Source organism: Lampris incognitus, chromosome 3, assembly GCF_029633865.1.
Source record: "Lampris incognitus isolate fLamInc1 chromosome 3, fLamInc1.hap2, whole genome shotgun sequence".
NCBI classification, from domain to species: Eukaryota; Metazoa; Chordata; class Actinopteri; order Lampriformes; family Lampridae; genus Lampris; species Lampris incognitus.
The window spans coordinates 102538128-102560306 of NC_079213.1; the positions used below are offsets into that span (position 1 = coordinate 102538128).

At 43.2% G+C, this 22179-nt stretch overlaps 2 protein-coding genes across 2 annotated transcripts in view; both read right to left on the reverse strand.

Moving 5' to 3' along the window:
• The window catches only part of LOC130109492 (afadin- and alpha-actinin-binding protein-like), a 30104-nt gene extending 19861 nt beyond the window's left edge, over positions 1–10243 (reverse strand). Inside the window, exons 1-4 of the mRNA XM_056276414.1 lie at positions 10153–10243; positions 8177–8289; positions 7480–7643; positions 566–769 (exon numbers count right to left, since the gene is read on the reverse strand). Coding sequence (XP_056132389.1) covers positions 566–769; positions 7480–7643; positions 8177–8195 — 387 coding nt within the window. The 5' untranslated portion in view covers positions 8196–8289; positions 10153–10243. The remainder of the gene's footprint in view (positions 1–565; positions 770–7479; positions 7644–8176; positions 8290–10152) is intronic.
• Positions 10244–19098: 8855 nt separating this feature from the next.
• LOC130109931 (atrial natriuretic peptide receptor 2-like) overlaps positions 19099–22179 on the reverse strand; it is an 87478-nt gene continuing 84397 nt past the window's right edge. Inside the window, exons 21-22 of the mRNA XM_056276894.1 lie at positions 20433–20524; positions 19099–19245 (exon numbers count right to left, since the gene is read on the reverse strand). Of these exons, the coding sequence (XP_056132869.1) occupies positions 19099–19245; positions 20433–20524 (239 nt within the window). The remainder of the gene's footprint in view (positions 19246–20432; positions 20525–22179) is intronic.

A 22179-nucleotide genomic window follows, 5' to 3' on the forward strand; every position in this document is an offset into this window, starting at 1 on the left:
GGTAATTGTGTTTTATTTCGCAGTTTCACCCTTTGTCATTAAACTAATGTAAGACGATCCCAGTCTCCAATGCATGATGGGGGAAGGTGTTTAGCTGCTGGTCTGACTGCACAGGGCTATGTGCATGGGGGACGAGACACAGAGAAGGTTTTAGGGGTGTAGAATTTAAATGCAGTTTTACCCAGATCAGAGCAAATTTGGGGAACCTGGAAAACTAGTTTATCTATTGCAGTATGCAATCACTTGCTGTCAAAATCTTTATTTCCTACCAGCCCCAACTTCACCAGCCAATATCACTAACTAACAAACCTAGCGCTAACTAACCTTCATCTAGAGAGGGGGATCCAACCCAAAACATCATCGGGTAAAAAAAAATTTTTTTTTAAATCTGCCTGCCCTACACCTGCTCCTCATGATTCAGTACAGAGTCCCATTCTTTCTTAGAACTGTATATTTTGACAGACACCCTGACATTTGAACCCCCCCCCCTTTCTTCACTGAGTGAATCCAGAGAAAACCATTGGCGCAAGGCATGAAAGAAGGAAGGAGAGAGGGAGGGGGTCACCTTTAGCCTGGAGTTACTAAGCTGCAGGAACTCTACGTTGCTGCTCGACTTAAGCTGCTCCACTTCCATGTCCTCCAAGGTGCGCAGGTCCCTGCGGTGCAGCTGAATTAGGTCATACATGCTGTTGAGCGCCGCCACCGCATTCAGCTCCGATCCTCCAGCTAACTGGCTCCAAACTGGGGGCAGGCCGAGGGAAGAAACCTCCTAAAAAAGGAAAACCAAAAAGAAGACCAGAGGCCACATGCATAAACGATGGGTACACAAAAAAAAATCATGCATACACTATTTCCTGTGCATAAACTGGTATTTATTAAAACAATGTGCACGCCTCACGCATTCTTTAGACCAAGTGTACAAAAGTTTTTCTAGAGTGATCTGAGGGTGATGTGATGAAGTGGAGATGAAATATAAGGTGAGACAGAATATTTTAGTAAAATATTGTTTGTTTAGGTTGATAACCAGCTTCACTGCTTTTGTGTGTGCTGATTTAAGCTGATTAATTACCTTTGAGTGGTTAATTTTATCATTCTTTTTTTTTATCCCCCCCCCCTTTCTCCCCAATTGTATCTGGCCAATCACCCCACTCTGAGCCATAACAGTTACTGCTCCACCCCCTCTGTCGATCCGGGGAGGGCTGCACACTACCACATGCCTCCTCCGATACATAAGGAACCACCAGCCTCTTCTTTTCACCTGACAGTGAGGAGTTTCACCAGGGGGACGTAGCACGTGGGCGGCTCACACTATCCCCCCCCCCCCCAAACAGGCGCCCTGACCGACCAGAGGAGGTGCTAATGCAGTGACCAGGACACATACCCACATCCAGCTTCCCAGCCGCAGACACGGCCAATTGTGTCTGCAGGGATGCCCGACTAAGCCGGAGGTAACACAGGGATTCAAACTGGCGACCCCCGTGTTGGTAGGCAACGGAATAGACTGCTACGCTACCCAGAAACCCCCAATTTTACCATTCTTTTAATGTACATTAAGTCAGAGTCAACATTTTATTTAGCTGTTAATATTGTTTTATTTTATCCTTAGTTGTGACACACCTTGTAAAGTCGGTTTAAGTGTGAGCACTACAAACTAATCATTGATTACATTACTGAGATATTGCTGCTGATGGAGGTTCGTGGTCATCGGTAATTCCACACAAAGCTATGTGGCCCAAAATAGAAGCAATGTGTTGATCCACATAAGATAAAGCAGGGGTTGCCGGCCCTCCTCCTGTTGCCTTGATGCTTTCTTTGTGTAGATTGAAGAACCTTTTTGCCTCCTGTTTATAATCCAACCTGGTTTTTTTTTTGTGTTTTGTTTTGTTTTTTGGTTTTTTTGGCGACATGGTGGCCCAGTGGTTAGCACTTTTGCCTCACAGCAAGAAGGTCCTGGGTTTGAACCCCAGGTGGTCCCAGGTCCTTTCTGTGTGGAGTTTGCATATTCTCCCCGTGTCTGCGTGGGTTTCCTGCGGGTGCTCTGGTTTCCTCCCACCATCAAAAAGACATGCATGTTAGGGTTAATACTCCTGTCTGTGTCCCTGAGCAAGGCAATGGAAAGAAGAACTGGAGTTGGTCCCTGGGCGCTGCAGCTGCCCACTGCTCCTGTACAATAGGACAGGTTAAGTGCAGAAGACACGTTTCATTGTAACTGAAAACTATACAATGACAAAAAATAATGTGGCTTTCTTTCTTCTCCCTTCTTCTTTACTTCCACCAGGGTCCTCAGAACTTACGGAGTTGATGGTCTCTGTTACTTTCTAGATAGCTATACCATTCTATATTTGGTTTCTGTTTTGTGATTCCAGAAGTGAGATCATCAAAACATCTTTTCTTTTTTCGACTTCTCCGACAAGCACCTCAATTTCACGACCAATAAAATTGAGCTTCATCTTTGGGTTCTTTTCATTGCTATGCCTGATTAACTTATGGCGCAAACAGTGTTTTTATATGCAAAATGATTGATTAAGGGAGTATCTACATCAATTTATGACTTATGGTGGGAGTGGAAATCAAGCTCGTGCACATGTGTACAATTTCACAATGACTGAGATTTACAAAACAAACATGCGTTCGCACGGCTTTATAATTATGACAAAAATAATGCGTATGCATATTTGTCTTTGTGCGTACGCACAGATTTTTTTTCCAGATTTTTTCCCCCCTTTTTCTCCCAATTGTACTTGGCCAACTACCCCACTCTTCCGAGCTGCCCTGGTCATTGTTCCACCCCCTCTGCCAATCCAGGAATGCCTGCAGACTATCACATACCTCCTCCGATACATGTGGAGTCGCCAGCCGCTTCTTTTCACCTGACAGTGAGGAGTTTTGCCAGGGAGACGTAGCGCATGGGAGGATCATGTTGTCTGTGAATGTTCTCATTCATCCAGGTCATGGTTATCCAAAAGAGTTGAATCAAGTGCAACCGGACTTGGTATGTATCCGTGAAGACGTTTCGCCTCTCATCCAAGAGGCTTCCTCAGTTCATGCCTTTCTGACTAGACCAAGCTAGAGGATCATGTTATTCCCCCCCAAACAGGTGCCCCGACCAAACAGAAGAGGTGCGAGTGCAGTGACCAGGGCACATACCCACATCCGACTTCACACCTGCAGACATGGCCAATTGTGTCTGTTGGGACACCCAACCAAGCCAGAGATAACACGGGGAGTCAAACCGGCGATCCCCGTGTTGGTAGGCAATGGAATAGACCGCCACGCCACCCGGGCGTCCCATACACACAGTTTTAGTCATGAATCTACACAGAGTTATATCCATGTGGCCCCAGAAATAGATGTGAATGTGGATCAGGTAGGCAGCTGTCTGCTACTGTGCGTGATGTTTTGTTCACAGCATAAATTGTGCCATTTCCTTTAAAGGTGTCATGAAATGGCACTGAGCGCACTGTAAACTTCTGTGATTTGGTGTATATCCAAATGAAATGGAATGGTTGAGCGGGAGTTTGTGAGGGGGGGGGATTGATTTGACTGAAAGCCAACCACAGTTGGGCATTTTTAGAAGAACGTTGACGTCGATATGCTATTAGCGAGTTTCACTTGGCGGTAGATCACCTGTCTTAACTCGATCTTGCTCCCATTCATTCATCCATTCATTCGACAGTTTTGCAAGCGTGCTCCTTCCTGCAAGTGCTGATGATTTTTACAAAACATCACTGTATTTATCTGAAAAAATATGTTTCTTCTAAAAAAAAGGGAATTTCTTATACATACTGTAAGAGATTTAAACTGAGTGCACATACAACACGTAACAAGAGTGAAAATAATTTTTTTCATGTCATGGGACATTTAGTGTTTGATTTTTGATTTTGAGGTACTTTATTGATCCCGATGGGGAAATTACGCTCTGCATTTAACCCATCCTAGCCGTGTAGCTAGCAGCAGCGGGCAGCTGCCGTGCAGCACCCGGGGACCAACTCCTGTTATTTCTTCCTATTGCCTCGGTCAGGGGCACAGACTGGAGTATTAACCCTAACGTGCACCGTCTTTTTGATGGTGGGGGACACCGGAGCACCCGGAGAAAACCCACCGCAGACTTGGGGAGAACATGCAAACTCCACACAGAGGACGACCTGGGATGACCCCCAAGGTTAGACAACCCCGGGGTTCAAACCCAGGACCTTCTTGCTATGAGGCGACAGTGCTAACCACTGCACCACCGTTGCCTTTTTTTTTGCAAAACATGTCTGCAGGGATGGACTGGGACTAAAAAATGGCCCACCAATTTTTTACCCAGACCAGCCCACCACAACCAGCCTGGGGATACTCCACCACCCCTGCCCCATTGATGCACATACAAACACACCAGCCCAACTGTATTGTTTATAAGGGTGGGGATACCTGCAGTGAGTTGAGACTGAGGAGGTCACTTAGATGAGTGACGAAATGTTTCTCTCAATACACACTGTGAGGAGAAACTGGAGCAGGAGCAGGTGTCCGGGTTGAGAACGATACCTGAAGTGAACTTGAGCTGAATTCTCCCTCCTGCTCCTCACGATGTCTTTTTGTGACAAACTCCGGCAAACTCATTTGTTTCGCCATGATTTAACCTACATTAAAAGCAGCTAGCTAGCAGAAAGTAGAATTCTGATCTCCTTAAATCATACAGTCCATCTCCAGCTCTCCACTCTCACAGTACAGGGCTCCTGTGTGTACCCAAAGTTAAAAAGAAGTCAGCTGGTGGTAGGGCCTTTTCCTATCAGGCCCCGTTCTTGTGGAATAACCTGCCTGCTGCCATCAGACAATCAGAATCTGTTGAGTCCTTTAAATCCAAACTTAAAATCATCTTTTTGCCTTAGTTTACAATTAGTTGCCTTTAAGTTGAGTGCTTCATAACCTGTACTGTACGGCGGGTCGGTTTCCGTCTCAATGAATTTACCAAACACTGTTCTGCCAACGGGATTATAGCGTATAGATTATTGACTATTGTTAGCTGTCTATTCCGTTATCTACCAACACAGGAATCGCCGGTTCAAATCCCGTGTTACCTCCAGCTTGGTCGGGCATCCCTACAATCACAATTGGCCATGTCTGCAGGTGGGAAGTCGGATGCAGGTATGTGCCCTGGTCACTGCACTGGCACCCCCTCTGTTCGGTCCGGGCGCCTGTTTGGGGGGGGGGCTAGGGGGAATAACATGATCCTCCCATGCGCTACGTCCCCCTGGCGAAACTCCTCACTGTCAGGTGAAAAGAAGCAGCTGGCGACTCCACATGTATCGGAGGAGGCATGTGGTAGTCTGCAGCCATCCCCGGATCAGCAGACGGGGTGGAGCAGTGACCGGGATGGCTTGGAAGAGTGGGGTAATTGGCTAAATACAACTGGCAAGAAAAAGGGGGAAAATTTTAAAAAGAAAAAAGATAACTGACTATTGCAAACTGTTCTCTTCTCTCGAATGTCTGTTCTCTCTCTCCGATGTGTGACTAATGTTTTTTCTTGTCTCTTCTCGCGTGTGTGTGAATGGTGTGATGTGAGTCTCTCCTGTGTGCATGTGTAGTCTGTCCTCCTGTCAGGTCTACATGCTGATGGTGGTCGCGTGGCTCAGGTCCTGGGCTGTTCCGGTGGCATCTGGACACTACTTGGCATCCTCCTCATCATATTCTTCATATATTTTATAATTCCATTATAATTCTGTTATCTTCTTTTAATGTTGTATTCTGTAAATTGTATTTTTTTCTGTAAACACAACATCCATTGCACGTTGTCTGTCTTAGGGGAGAGAGCCCTCCTCTGTTGCTCACCCTGAGGTTTCGTCCTATTTTTTCTCCCTGTTAAAGGGTATTTTTAGGGAGTTCCTTACCTGATGCGAGGGTCTAAGGACAGGATGTTGTGTTGCTGTAAAGCCCCCTGAGGCAAATTTGTAATTTGTGATATTGGGCTATACAAATACAATGGACTTGACTTCTGTTCCTGTGTGGGCTGTACACAGAGTGAAAGAGGAGGGGCTGCTCGCAATCTAGCATTACTGAAATGCACTGGCACTGAAAAAAATCAGACCCATCACCATCTTATGGTAAACAAGAAGCAAAAAAACAAGTTTTTTTTTTTATTCCTACTGGTTGCATAGTCAGACAATAGAAACTGTATTCATTGACCGCCATCCACTGGATTATCCAGCAAAAAAGGAAGCCTTTTGATTGGTTGGGCCTGCGTGCCAACTAGGTGGGCCCAGATCCACCCACAGTGAAGTGGTAGTGGTAGTGGAGGGTGTCGAGGAGGAGGATGTGGACTGGTACATAATCGAAGTGGGCCGGTGATGCATCTCTCTTGCTCATGTTTTTGTATAATGGGCTGCTCACGAGAAAAAAAAAGGCGAAGCAACCCTTTAATTTACAGGCTGTTAAATATGTAGTAATTTCTAAAAAACTGCTAAGAAATTGCGTAGTAATATTAAGAAATTACCCACCTGTCTTACTCTATATGTGGGCTATACCTCTCACTATAACAATTAATTCCCATATGATTACCGACCAAACCTCTTTATTCTGCTTTAATTTTACTCTATAATGGGCGTACGGGTAGCATGGCGGTCTATTCCATTGCCTACCAACATGGGGATCGCCAGATCGAGTCCCCCCCCGTGTTACCTCTGGCTTGGTTGGGTGTCCCCACAGACACAATTGGCCATGTCTGCAGGTGTGAAGTCGGATGTGGGTATGTGCCCTGGTCACTGCACTCGCACCTCTTCTGTTCGGTCGGGGCGCCTGTTTGGGGGGGCGGGACTGGGGGGAATAATGTGATCCTCTCACATCCCCCTGGCAAAACTCCTCACTGTCAGGTGAAAAGAAGCGGCTGGTGACTTCACATGTATCGGAAGAGACATGTGGTAGTCTGCAGCCCTTCCCGGATTGGCAGAGGGGGTGGAGCAGTGACCAGGACAGCTTGGAAGAGTGAGGTAATTGGCCGAATACAATTGAGAAAAAAAGGGGGTAAAACCCCCCCCCCAAAAAAAATATATAATTACCCAATACTTTCCAGTCATTCTACTACTACAACTTGTCCTTATATTAATTTTACTTATTTTACTTTACTGTCATTTCTTAGCAATTTCTACACATTACTACATAATTTCTTCACTACATAATTAACGGCCTGTAAATTACAGGGTTACCAAATGGGCTGCTCAAGCGGCCCACACAGCAACCGGCCCACCGGGATTTCTCCCGGTGCTTCCGATGGCCAGTCCGACTATGCATGTCTGTTTTGCTCGGTGTAGGTTACAGTCCTTAAAATATTTTTGATGTTTTCTCAATACGAATTCATCAAAATTTGAAGCAAACTTGATTTCATATTTGAGGGAATATCGGGTTTTAAAACTAGCAATGTGTATGGGTATGTAGTATAGAAATCCAGGTGGATATTTTTACCTGTGCTAACTCAGTATCAAAAACATGTTGAAGGCTACAAACCTGGTTGATGTATGACAAACATTCTGGCACGTTGACCTCCGTGCAGAAGGTGGCTTGCATGCAAGGGTTTCTATGCACCGTCAGAGAGAGCGCCTGTGATTGGCCGAACTCCCTCAGGGGAGACATTCTACATTCGAAAGAGCCGCTGGGAGTGATCTTGACTTCTGTGTGGGGGAAAAAATAGATAGATATAGGTCGAGGTTAAAATGCTGCACAGAATAACATTCCCCTCAGATCACATTCATCATCTTTAAAATGGGCAAATAAATTAATGAAATATAAGTATGCTGTGCAAATACTGTGTAGTAAAATATGGAAAACAGCTTTGCTCTGGCTCAGTAAAGTAATACAATTCCTTCTGCGATTACTTTTAATGTGTGAACTGGTTTAAGGTTTGCCTTTCTGCAAATACTAAAAATAGCATTCCTCAGCCATTTGTGTCAGATCAACCTTTTCCTTACAAATGAAGCTTGATGTACAGTAGTTTATAACAGGGAAGAAAATTGGCAAATGTGGTAGGGGCAGCAAAGCAGTTTAAAGTCAACATTTCTGGGCATGCTGAACGATTTAAAGATTTTCATTAAGCACTGTACAAGAAGGCAACAAGTCATGACATCTGTTATCAATCTCAAATTCAGTGCTGGCAAAATATTGGCAAAAGATCATCAGATGTGAAATAATTCAACGGTCTACTCACCATGGGAAGACTCTGGCATAGTGGTGATGTGACCTGTCAGGCTGTGTGTCTGGATCAGCCGCTACGTGCGCAGGACACACGGGGCTCAAAAGATCCACAGACGCAGACGGCTCCTGAAATAGAGCGTCAGATTAGCGGTGCACATTCAACACAACGGCTGGATTACGAGGATTGACGGGAGGAGACAGCCGACATAAGGGGGGGGAGGGGGAGGAGAGCTGATTAGGAAAGGCCAAATCATTTATCATAGCCCAATGAGCTCCATGGTAAAGATGCACTCCTACAGCCTGGATCCTCTAACAGAATATAGACTTTAAACCTGTCTTTTTTACACAGTGAAAATAGGGCTTGTTCTCATAAAACGAACAGCTCCTGGATGAACAAGTGTGACAACATAAGAACAGATTACTTTCAGTTACACTTTACAAGCTTCCAAATTATAAAGATAAATTGATTTAACTGAACATTTTCAATATTCACCCCAGATAATAAGGGCAGCATGCTAAGAGAAAAGTCCTTTGAATGGATTACTAGTCAGGACATTCTGCCTCAATGCTTTTCTCACCGGCTGGTCATCCTAAATCAAGACGTGGCGATTTGTCTACATAGAGGAAATCGCACATTCATAACCTGTGACTGACCATATACCGCTGGTTATTCTGTAATACAAGTCTGCTGTTTCATAAAAGCCAAAAAGTATGGATACTGTTGAATTAAGAAAAACAAGTCGGCAGCAGAAAAGTCAGGTTGGGAAAGATGATTGGACTCATTTTGGGGTTTTGGTTGTCATATGGGAAATTGCGTGCATTCAAGGCAAAAGTAAGATTATGGGAGAAATATATATTTCGATATCTGTTCAAATTCATTGCCATTTCACTACAATAGGACTTTAGTAAAAAATAAAAAAATAAAACTATTCAAATGTGTATTTCACCAAACCAGTTCACCTAACCTGTTGAAGAGAATGATGATTCAACTTCGAAAGACTTCGAAAATAACACAGAATTGTTGGCAACCGACCTCATACTACTTTTTTCTTGGATTAAGATACATTAAGAAAAGGTGTCCATTCTTACCAAAATCCAAAGCATTTCACCAATTTTTTACAATGTGCTTATGCCAAGACAGACCAAATGGAAACCAGCCCAGGTCTCCCCTACCCCATAACAGTGTCCATTTTAATGTACTCAGGCAAAGGCCCTAGACAGAGCTAGCTTTTAATAACAAAACGTTCTCCTCATTTAGGTTTACATTTTACACCTTTACTTTTTTTGAGTGTTTCAATGATGAACAGTCTGGACTGTTGTGATCCCACTGAGGCTTTTGGTTTCAACAGGGCTCAGCCATTCAGTGAGACAGCTGGCAAGCCTCGCCACACTTCTCATCAAATACCAGGCCCACTTAACAACTATAATCAACCTCTGATTTAATTAAATGAATTAAAATGAAGTAGTAGTATTACATTTGCTACACAGTAATCACATCATAATATGTGAAGTAGTAGTAGTGGTATAATTCCTAAACAGTAGTCACAGTAGGACTATTTGGAATAGTACATCTGCTAAATAGCGATCCCATCGTAGTAGCACTATATATGAGGTAACAGTCACAGTAGTCGCACATTTGCTAAATAATCATATCATATTACAAGTCTGGTCGAGTGCATTTAGTGTAACGGTCAAGAGGCGGTGAAAAGGCGAATCGAAGGGCAAAGTAGCCTTACATTAACACACAGCAGTAAACAGACATATCAACACCACAAAGTGTCAAGCTGTTGTTATATGACTATTTAAATAGCACCAGTCCGTAGTTGTGCAGCTGTATCTGTCACACACTCAACACCCTGCAGCTAGTTAGACCGCTCCCATCGCACGCCTCAGAACATTTACACACAGCTGAATATTTTGTCAACATACCACTAGTTGTCATACTTTTGAGTAGTCGGTTTTCTAATACGAACACTCCAGTTAACTTACTTGTCGTAGCCCGTCATTTAATTTTCCGATACGCACCGACCCACCGATCCGGAAGGCTCCTGAGTCCAGACGGCGAGGCGAAGAGTGTGCGGTCCAACCAAACACTCCGCTGAATGGCCGACTCGTTGTCAAGCAACCAAAATCTGCCTCACTTGATTGGTTCTTGGCTATGACGTCTTGTGAATTACCAGCGATGAACAGCGGGGGCGACAAAATGGCTTTCAACAATTTAGAAAAGGCAGAGTTTCTGGCACAGAAGTTCACGGTTCAGATTAGAGGAGGCCAGGCAGTGTAGAAACCGAATCTTGACGAATAGCGCCAACATATTAGGGAGAAGGGAGGTGTTACTGGCCAACTTCCTTCAGTGTGGAAACAAGCAACAATAGTGCCCGTTCTAAAGCCAAGAAAAGACCCCTCAGATCCTTATTGCTACAGACCCATTACCTTAACTTCCCATTTATGTAAAATCATAGAATGAATGGTCACAGAAATGAACATATTTCCTAGAAATTAAAGCTGTTTTTTCCCTTTGTTTTGCCGTGAACATAATGAGTCAAATTTCACAATTTTTGGGTGGATTGGTGATGCAAAGGCAGAAAACATAGGATTACATCAATTACAGAGCCTTTGCAGTAGCTGCCCCGATCTCTGGAGTATACATGAGATCTGGTCAGACCCTAGAAACGTTTAAATCTTTGTTAAAGACCTACCTCTTCTCACTGGCATTCAATTCAAGTTGAGCTTGACTAGGTGATTTTACTGTGCAAATATACTTTTACTCTTATGTTTTATTGTTTACATCTTATATTCTTTATTTTATTATGTTTTCTACACATATATATTTTTATATTCACATGTGTCACTTGTTTTATATTGTATTTTCAGCTTGTGCAGCACTTTGGTTCAACTGTGGTTGTTTTAAATGTGCTATACAAATAAACTTGACTTGACTACAGTACAGCCCTGCAGTTTCAATTTCTCCCATTCCTCCCTTGTTAATTCCCTTGCCAAGTATAGACCTCAACATACAGCAGGAATTGAAGGACAAGTCAGAGCAACTTCCAGAATCAGATTTATTGCCAAGTGGTTCAAGAACATGCAAGAAATTTGTCTTGGTATGTTGGTGCGGGGGGGGGGGGGATTAACAGTAAAATTAACAGTAAATAGTAAATATAAAAGTTATATATATATATATATATATATATATATATATATATATATATAAACAAGGTGCAATAATTGGGAAACACGGGGAATATGGAAAATATGCTATTTGCAAAAATGCTAAATGAGAATTTTAAGTATGAAGTTATTTACAGAATAAGAAGTTATTTACAAGGTAGTCCGGGCTTTATGCAAAGTGTCCCTGTACAGTAGGGCAATTAGAGATATATTGCACTGAGTTTGTGCATGTGAGTATGTATGCATGTGTGTAGGTGTATGTCATGTCATGATGTGCAGAGAGGGTCAAAGGAGGTGGGGGTGGGGGGCAGTGTCAGTATCTGTAGATATCTGGGGACTGGCTGGAAAGGCCTACTGCTGTGGGCAAGAAGCTGTTCTTGTGGCACAAGGTTCTGGTTTTTATAGACCATAGTTTCTTGCCAGAGGGGAGTGTTTTGAAGAGACCATGGCCTGGGTGGGAAGGGTCGGCCATGATTTTTCCTGTTCGCCTCAGCGTCCTTGAGGTGTACAGGTCCTGGAGGGAAGGCAGGTTGCAGACAATCACCTTCTCTGCAGAGCGGATGATACACTGCAGTCTGCCCTTGCCCTATGCAGTGCTAGCAGCGTACCAGATAGTGATGGAGGAGGTGAGGGTGGACTCAATGATGGCAGTGTAAAAGTGCACCATTATTGGCTTTATATCCCCTTATATCCGTTACACATGGATATCACCATCACTGTCCTCTACATCTGCACCCCTTTATATCCTATGCATATCAGGAGACACAGACAGGGTGGAAAAGAGTGCATACTTAGACTTTAAAGGGGCTGTGTGTAATTTCTACCTGAGGACTGATCTCTATTGAGAGCAGCAGTGGCTCAGGAGGTAGAGCAGGTCATCTGGTAACTGAAGGGTTACCGGTTTGATTCTTGGTTCTTTCCAGCAAATGTGTCGAGATGTCCCTGAGCAAGACACCTAACCTCTACCTGCTCCCGATGAGCTGGTTGTTACCTTGCATGGTTGACACCTCCATCAGTGTAGGAGTGAGTGTGTGGGGGGGAGGTAAAATTTAAGGTGTTAAGTGAAAAAACGCTTTGGAAAAAATGACTATATAAATGCAATCAATTCACCATTCTATTGGTCAGCGATGTGAATAACAGCAACAAATCAAAATAGCTAAACAAAATAATACATTGCAATTACTAAGTACTTTTGCCGACATCTGCCATTTTCAAACGTCTTCAGTAGATATCAGTTTTCTGTGATTGTTGCTTAGTTTAGGGAGCGAGATCAACAACTCATGCTTCCAGAAGTCTAAATATTACACATAGCACCTTCAACTAAATCTCAAGGTAGACCCACCGCTACAAATAAAACATTTACCCTACACACAGATGAAGTTGTTCAGTGGTGGTGCTTAATTTTCTATTTCTTTCATTTAACTTTCACTGACTCCTTTTTGTGACCCATTTCTCTGCTTTGCAAAGCACACTGTGATGAGAAACTTTCAGCGCAAAACCTTTTATGAATAAGGTTTGATCAACTCAAAATGTAATTGAGCATTAATCTGTGATGGTCAAAGTAAATGGCCAATTAATGACACTTTTTTGTGTTTATGCCATACAGCTTTTGTCAAAAGTAGACAAATTCTTCATGTTCATGGCCTATCTCATTCTGGGCCTGGAGCAGTTGTTCCTGGCTTCATGTTTCATGGTGCAGAAGTCAGACGTGGTCAGCATCTTGACGTTCTGGACTCATTTCCTGCACCGTGTTTTGGGCCCTGTCCCCATGTGGATCTCCAAGCAGATTGTCAGAGCTCATCTGCCCATGGAGTTCAAGCACTACTCTGACACCCAGGTGGTTGTCGATTTCACAGAATTTCATTGCAGAACCCCAGCCAGCCTCTTCCCCTGCGAGGAGGCTGTATTTTATGACAACAAAACCAAGTACACCGTCAAGGCGATGGTGGGAATGGCACCCCATGGCTCAGTGACTTTTTTGTATCTACCTTCTTTCCCGGACACTTTAGCGATGAGGTGGTCAGGACCACTTTATTTGTCATTTTATTTCATGTACTTGCTTACATGAAATAAAATGAAATATTGCTTACATGAAGTAAAATGAAATATTGCTTACCCCAGCCCACAGCAGTGTAACACAAAGAAAAAAACATATGTCCAAAAAACTACAAGAACTACAGGAACACAAATCCAAACTAACACACATATATCAAAACTAACACATAATCCATCCATCCATTATCCAAACCGCTTATCCTGCTCTCAGGGGCTATCAGAGCCTATCCCAGCAGTCACTGGGCAGCAGGCAGGGAGACACCCTGGGCAGGCTGCCAGGCCATCACAGGGCCCACACACACACACACACACACACACACACACACACACAAAGAAAACATTAAAACTGCTGAACTATTTCATTGCAAATCCACAAAATTTTTAGAAGAATGGGGTGGGGTCATATTATCATGTCTTTCAAGATTATTGCGATCAACACAAAATCCAAACACACACACACACACACACACACACACACACACACACACACACACACACACACACACACACAAAATCACTGTCCAAGAGAACGAACACCAGCTGTTGACTGTCAGAACTGCCGGTCTGCATGGGCTAGCAGTTAGCGTAGCCGGCCCTGCTTCCGCGTCCTGTCAGACCGCCCTCAGTGTTTCTTCTCTGGGCACAGCTCCGGGCAGGGCCGTGGTCCCTGGGCCCACTGGACGCACCAGACCAGGCTCCTTCAGCCAACCCAACGCTAGCTCTCCCAGCCAGACACATTTGACTTTTTTTTTTTTTACGTTTTTCAGAAGTTGGGAATCATCCTCTTACTTGCCCCGGACACAACCACAATGGTGGACAAGGGCTTCAGAGTGATAAGCCTTGTCCCTTGTAATGTCCAGCGGCTGCCTTTCATGCTGAAGGAGAGAGTCTGTGGTTTACAGGATGAAGTGTTCCACTGCACGGTTGAAAGCGTACATCGATGTGATGTTCCAGAAGATGTGGGAGTATGCCCTGTTTAACAACGCCATCCCTCCCAGATAGCAAAGAGTCGTTGGCCAAAATATGGCCCACATCTGCAGTTATCTTATGGCCGACATTTGGCCTTGATTGACGGCGTTGACTCAGGGTGTGTGGTTGCCTCAACTCTGCCATACTTGGGCCACATCTGGCCCACATAGTATGTGCTGTAACCCAAGTCAGGCCCGGCTTATGACAATTGGGCCACGCCTGGCTTACACAACAGTTGCTAGTGTCGTAACAGAGCCATAAGTACCAAAAGTGCCCCAGATTAGGCCCAAATGTGTCTGCTATCTGTCCACTGCCCAAAACTTAAACCAGTTGTTCACAGTGGCATGCATGATGGTAAACAACCAAACTGAACCTAAGAAAGCATCGGTCAAAAAAATCCATTAGAGGGGCTGGACCTCTGTATATTTACGAAGACACTTTTTCTCCCTTTATGTTGGACACATGCAGTTTACGATATAAATGTTGAAGAAAGGTTTAGTAAACAGCAAATTAAGCTCTGCAGCTACCTGTGAGGATTCTCACGGATGTTTTGAAACGAAAGGCTTTTCAAATGCTGTGTACTTTTGTTTTTGTACATGTATGTCAGAGAAGTTAGGGAGCATGTGGTTGGAACAGGATGTCAAAATGCTAAACAATTCCTTAATAAATCAAATAGTTTTTGAGCAACCCATTAGACCCCATGTTGGGGGAGTTTAAAGTTTGAAGGAATCAACATGGGTCACAGGTTATAACCATTTATAGTTTAATGCAGTTTGCTATTGTACTCTATGATCACAAAACAGTGCACTACATACTGTGTTACAAAACGTAAGGATAACTGTACATTCTTTGTTACACTGGTAACAAGATCGAGTTGCATTTATGTCCAAGTTATGGGCGATAATTAGAACTGAAACATTTCCAGGCTAAAATATTAATGGAAACAGCAACTTGGAAATTACTAGAAGTACCAGAGGGAAAACCGCTTCACTAAATCCAAATACCTGAAAAGTAGAAAAATGACCAAAGTGACCTATTACATATGTCTGACTTTTTAAAAATGTTTTATCTAGGCTTTCATGTACCAAAGGTATGACAAACTGCATCCTAAACACGGAACAGCCTTATCAGGAATCAGGAACACTGTCATTTCACCTCATGAACTTGTGCACATGAAATGAAACAAAATGCCTTTTCCCCCAGCCCACAGCAGTGCAACATATAGACAAAAACACACTGAAGAACTAGAAGAACACACATATTCAAACTAACACATATATCCAAACTAAAAAAAAAAATTCAGTCCATAGGGGACAAATGCTAGTATGCTAAACATTTGGGACACAACGATTTTTTTAAGAACTAAAAATATATTCTGTCTGAAAAATTAACTGTCCACAGGTAATACAAATCACAGTGAAAACATCCTAGCATGACTCGTTTTACAGATATTCTAAAACATCCAATATGCTCAGGGCAATTTGCTCGTCATCATTATTCCAGATGACAGTAACAGTAAAACTTTGATTTGGCTTTTAGTGTTACCGCTGTGTGAAAGACACAAACCGTATTCTATAGTACACGATTCAACACCTCACCAGTTGCATCTGTTTCTATACATCACATCACAACAGGACATTTACAATTATCAAACTTCTTCATCTGCACATATCACAAAATTGTTAAGTGTGTGGAATACGACACGAATCGTCTTTTTACACAGTTGTGTATTCATTTACGGCTACATCAACATAGCAGGCTAGTTGCTAACTGGAACAGGGACTGCTCTGAAATCAGTGGCTTTGAGGAGCGGATCTGTGTGATCATCCTTCTTGGGTTCGAGCCACCATGTAGTCATTTCCCCTTTCCCCTTTAGAGCCATGAAATGAAATGAGGAGGAGGGACAGAAGAGAGAGATAAGGGGTTAAATCCCAAAGCACATATTCCTCTCTGAATTTTAGATGAGGGCTATCAGGTGGCTTGGGCCCCTGAATAACTGAGACTTTTAGTCTTTCTATGTCTGAGTCCTAAGACCCCATCTGACTTGGTGTTAAGTAACCCCCTTCCCCCATGTCTGCATTGGCACCACCCAATTAGAGGTCATAGGTCACGACACGAAGACAAAACTGCAAGAGCGGCTACAATGAATGTCAGACACACCCAGTGTGTCTTCCTTTATAGCTGGTTAAATTCTCACTTCTCTTTTGAAATCTCAGACACATCCTAAGCTAGTTAAAATTACTTTAAAAGGGTTATAGTGACTGGTCCATGGTAATCTTTTCATCTAATAACCATTCACATATACCCGCTCCTCTCTTTATTTTGCCTAATTGCATTTTAGGGTTCAAGTGGACTTGGAGCAAAACATCTCATTCTGATTTACTGAATCTTCAATGTTCATGAGGAAGTTTGGTTTGTGTCACTCAGGGGGGCAGCAGCTATCAGGTCAAATATTCTGATGACCCTGCATAGCTGACCCTTCTCCGAGGTTCAGAAGCAGTCCACGGGAATACTCCCACTGACCTTATTTCTTGGTGTGATAACTTCTTGGAAATTTTTCCAAAGCCAAGGAACTGATTATTGATTTCAGACGTAACAGACATACAGCCAAAGAGTGCCTCGTACATAATTAAAGTGTGGAAATACAAATATTTGGGTGCTATTATAGACGATCGCCTTAAATTTGATGTGAACACTGACGCTATTGTGAAGCAGGAACAACACAGACTTCACCTTCTCCGTAAACTAAATTCCTCTTCTGTCAGCCCCGTCATCCTCTGTTGCTTTTATCAGTCTTTTATTGACCGTCTCTGGAGTTTTTCTTTCATCTGCTGGTTTCACAGCCTCACAATAAAAGACAGAAAAAGCCTGAAAAGCATTGTTAAAATCTGTTCTTAGATCACCGCAGTGAAACAAAGAGCTCTGAAGTCTTTTGCAACCAACAAATCCTCCAGAAAGCAGCAAGCATTTTGACTGCTGGATATGTTCGTGTTTCCTGAGGTTCTTGCAGGTGAATGTTCTCTGTTGCCATCAGGGCATGTTATCGTTTACATGTTTTGTAAAACTAACCGTTATCCTAAATCATTTATTCCCTCTGCAATTCCACAACTAAATGCTCCATAGTGCTTTTTTTATTTGATCATTTTTATTGTGTTTACCAAGTTTACCTAGCCTATAAATATTATTAATTATTCATAGCTCTTGTAGATTTTATTCCACATTTAGCTCCCTAGAGTTACTTATTGTTTGTGTTATTTGTTTGCATGTTACTGTTTTTGTGTACAACAAGCTGCTCCAGGCGTCTGAGTAATGTAGCGGTCTATTCTGTTGTCTACCAACACGGGGAAGACGGTTCGAATCCCTGCGTTACCTCCGGCTTGGTCGGGCGTCTCTACAGACACAATTGGCTGTGTGTGTGGGTGGGAAGCCGGATGTGGGTATGTCTCCTGGTCGCTGCACTAGCGCCTCCTCTGGTCGGTTGGGGCGCCTGTTCAGGGGGAGGGGGAAATGGGGGGAATAGCGTGATACTCCCACGCGTTACGTCCCCCTGGTGAAACTGTTCACTGTCAGGTGAAAAGAAGCGGCTGGCGACCCAACACATATTGCAGGAGGCATGTGGTAGTCTGAAACCACCCCGGATCAGCAGAGGGGGTGGAGTAGCGACCAGGACGGCTCGGAAGAGGGGGGTAATTGAACGGGTACAATTGTGGGGGGGGGGGGACAAGCTGCTCCAAATAAACTGCCCCTAGCAGGAATAATAAAGTTGTTTATATTTGTAGATTTGGGTGACAAAAGATATAAAAAAAGAGGGACTGGATTTATTAAACATGTAGAAAGCTGATTTATGGATTCCCGATCAATAATTCATTAAATCCATATTGTTATATATTACTATACTACTTTTTTTGTAAATTGTAGTCAAGTCAATTTTATTTTTATAGCCCAATATCATAAATTTGCCTCAAGGGGTCCATCCATCCATTATCCAAACTGCTTATCCTTACTCAGGGTCGCGGGGATGCTGGAGCCTATCCCAGCAGTTGTTGGGTGGCAGGCAGGGGAGACACCCTGGACAGGCCACCAGTCCATCACAGGGCACCCACACACACACACACACACACACACACACATACACACACACACACACACGCCTAGAGACAATTTAGTATGGCCAATTCACCTGACCTACATGTCTTTGGACTGTAGGAGGAAACCGGAGCCCCTGGAGGAAGCCCACGCAGACACGGGGAGAACATGCAAACTCCACACAGAGGACGACCTGGGACAACCCCCAAGGTTGAACTACCCCAATGCTCGAACCCAGGATCTTCTTAATGTGAGGCGACCGCGCTAACCACTGCAACACCATGACTATTGCAAATTGTAGTCCAGGTATTAATTAGCACTTCCTAATTAGCAGGAAAAAAAAGGCTACCAACTATGACAAGTATCTTTATTTTGAATACCTTAAATATATTTAAGGGCAAGTATGTATATACTTTTACTTTAAAATAGAAATGTCAGTGTGACTTTCACTCGGAGAAGTTTTATGTCTGGGTATTTGTACTTTTACATCAGTAACAGGTCTGAGTCTCTCCTCCACCACCATGTAAGAAGGACATCCATCCATCCATCCCCTCCCAATGACTGCTGGAATAGGCTCCAGCATCCCCACCACCCTGAGAGCAGGATAAGCGGTTCAGATAATGGATGGATGGATGGAAGTCCAGTTGGATGAGTTCACGCCAAACATGAAGACATTTCCATGGCAACAACGTGACCACGTCCGAGGATGTCGTAAGCGTGTCCCAGAGACACTTCATAATCTGACATGTTACAAAACACAAATACATCTTTGTCAAATGCATCGAAATAAATGACAAAATGCTAGTGTCAAAAAATGTATTTAACGAGAATACACGTATTTGATATTTCGAATCTGCGTTTGTTAGAATTTATCCAAAAACCCCTTCTGCAGAGGAAGGGTACTTAGTTTGTGTTATGAATGAAGATCGTATCTGACTGTGAATGGTTTTCCTAAAAAAATGCAGGCCTACATTCTTTTAGCCAACACTCTCCAGCTGTTGTCTCCTGTTAGGCGAGCATGGTAGGGTCTGACAATGAGATACTTTATTGATCCCATAGGGAAATTCTGCTCTGCATTTCACCCATCCTAGCTGTGTAGCTATGAGCAGTGGGCAGCCGCCGTGCAGCACCCAGGGACCAACTCCAGTTCATCTTGCCATGCCTCGGTCAAGGACACAGACAGGAGTGCTAACCCTAACATGCATGTCTTTTTGATGGTGGGGGAAACTGGAGAACCTGGAGAAAACCCACCACAGACACAGGGAGAACATGCAAACTCCACACAGAGGATGACCTGGGATGACCCCCCCAAGGCTGGTCAATCCTGGAGTTCGAACCCAGGACCTTCTTGCTGTGGGGCAACAGTGCTAACCACTGTGCCACCGTGTCGCCTTGAGACAGTAAATGACACATTAAGATGGCACTGAGTAGTACAGTTGTTTGTTTTTTTCAATTAGCCATTCAATGCAGCACCTTTCATTGAAATGTACATGTGCAAAAGGCACATCAACATCCATGACCTCACACACAGCATGACGTCACCTCATCATGTGTAACATGGCAGCTTAATACGTCCGTATCATTATCATCAGCACCGTGCTTCAGATGAGTCTGACCTCCGCTGAACAGTTTTTTTTCCGAGTATTTTTAAGAGATGTTCAAAATTAGGTACATTCCATTTTCTCCAGACTGATGAAATACAAATTACAAAATACTAAAAAGTAATTAAATTATGTATTTAAAATACTTTTGATTAAAATGCTGCCAATATCTGACGTGTCCCGCGACTCGATGTTTTTCCCCTTGAGACTAGATTGGGAGCAATACAGTGGATATAGAAGTAAGATTTGATTCCTTTGGCTCGTTGGTGGTTTGTGCCACTTGTGTGATTTTCACCACAGAGGACCGCCCAATTGCCCGCAGTGCAAAAAATGCCAGAATTTCAACATGGTTGAAGTCAGACCTGGACCTGGTGGGTTAAATCTTACCTTTACATGGAGCGACCCTCTGCAGGTGAGGGTATACCCGCCCAGAGTTTTCAGCAGATCCGCTGTGGCTCCGCTCACCTGGATTTTCAGAGCTATGGAAAGCAAGTGGAAAAAAAAACAGTTGGAGACTTCAGTGCCATACACAGATTTTAAAGGCATTTATTTGACACTTTTTTTAATCACTGCACTTTATCTCTGCATTATCTCTCCATTCCTTGAAATTTGCTGAAAAACTAAACTTGCCCTGTTAACAGGGCATGTGTGAGTGTCTGCGTTGCATCAGAAAATAAATGGCTGGTCTATGATAGGTTGTTAAACCCAAACAGCGCATTGCGGCTCCCCCGGCTTCTATTCAAGACATGTAACTCCAGACCTCCTTGGCCAAGTCCTGCCCTCACCAAATTGGCAGCACTTGTCAATCTCATGCAAACACACATCAAGGATGGATGAGAAACTGATAATTGTGGTTGAGTTTTTTTTATTGTAGTATTTATATAGTAGGTAGGGTATCGAGCTGTTTGTTCCTGAGTAATTTAGCTAAGAGGGCCAAAGCATGAATCTTCTGCCACTGCAATGATGTATAGAAGTCATGTCACCTTTTATTAATGCCATTGTTGTTTGAATGACCTAACAATCTGCACTGAAAACACAAATGGATCTTCAGTGAAAGTTCAGTCAGGAAGACTATCTTTTGCATGCATAGACCTGTAGTTATACTTCTTTTTTTAGCCTGCCATTCTCATCTCTCATGCACACTCACTCATATTTTCCCTTGCTGTCAGTGTCTGGGGCTGTTAATTGAGTTATCAGCTGATCACATCATCTGTTCTCATCTATCCAATAGCACAGCGACACACCTGCATGGTTAGCATATCATCTTGCTGTTGTCTTTTTCATATGTTTGTCTTTACGCCTCTAGGCATTCGTGCTGCTTTTATGCATGCCCCTCCACCTCCCCATCCCATCACCACCTAGTCCTTGCAGATCATAAGTTTCATCTCTTCATCAGCCTTACTGGCCAGCACGGTGGCCCAGTAGATAGCACTGTTGCCTCATGGCAAGATGGTCTTGGGTCAAACCCCAGGCCATCCCAGGTCTTTTCTGTGTGGAGTTTGCATGTTCTTCCTGTGTCTGTTTGCGTCTCTGCTGGGTGCTCCAGTTTCCTCCCACCATCAAAAGACATGCATGTTAGGGTTAATAGTTAATAATCTATCATCTCAGTGTAACCTGCGCGACAGGGGAATGGGCCTATGCTTGCGCAGGGACAGTTTACAGTCTAATGTCTAAGTTCAGTGGAGATTGGTGTAGGTTTTTTTCTAGACCGGATTCTAGTACTCACCCCAAAGACAACACACACACTCGTGGGTATAGTTTACAATAAAAAAACCAATTTATTTCAACAGTTCAAAGTAAAGTTATTTCAATATCAATACTAAATTAGATGTGTTATATATATATATATATATATATATTTTTTTTACTCTATTATACTTTTTAAAAGTTCTTCCTAATATTCTATTTATTGTCTATATCTATCTATATTTTATTTTATACCCTTCTAATATATTACTCATGCAGCCATATTCTACACTAACAAATTAAAGAAAATAATCCAAAATAAAGTATGAGTGCACTCAAAGAAAATAATAAAGAAAAGAAAAGGGGGAATGATTCAGTCTTCCAATCTGTGCAAGGTGCAATGTCCAGATCCTACCACAATCACAGGGGCAATTTAATGTAGAGGCGA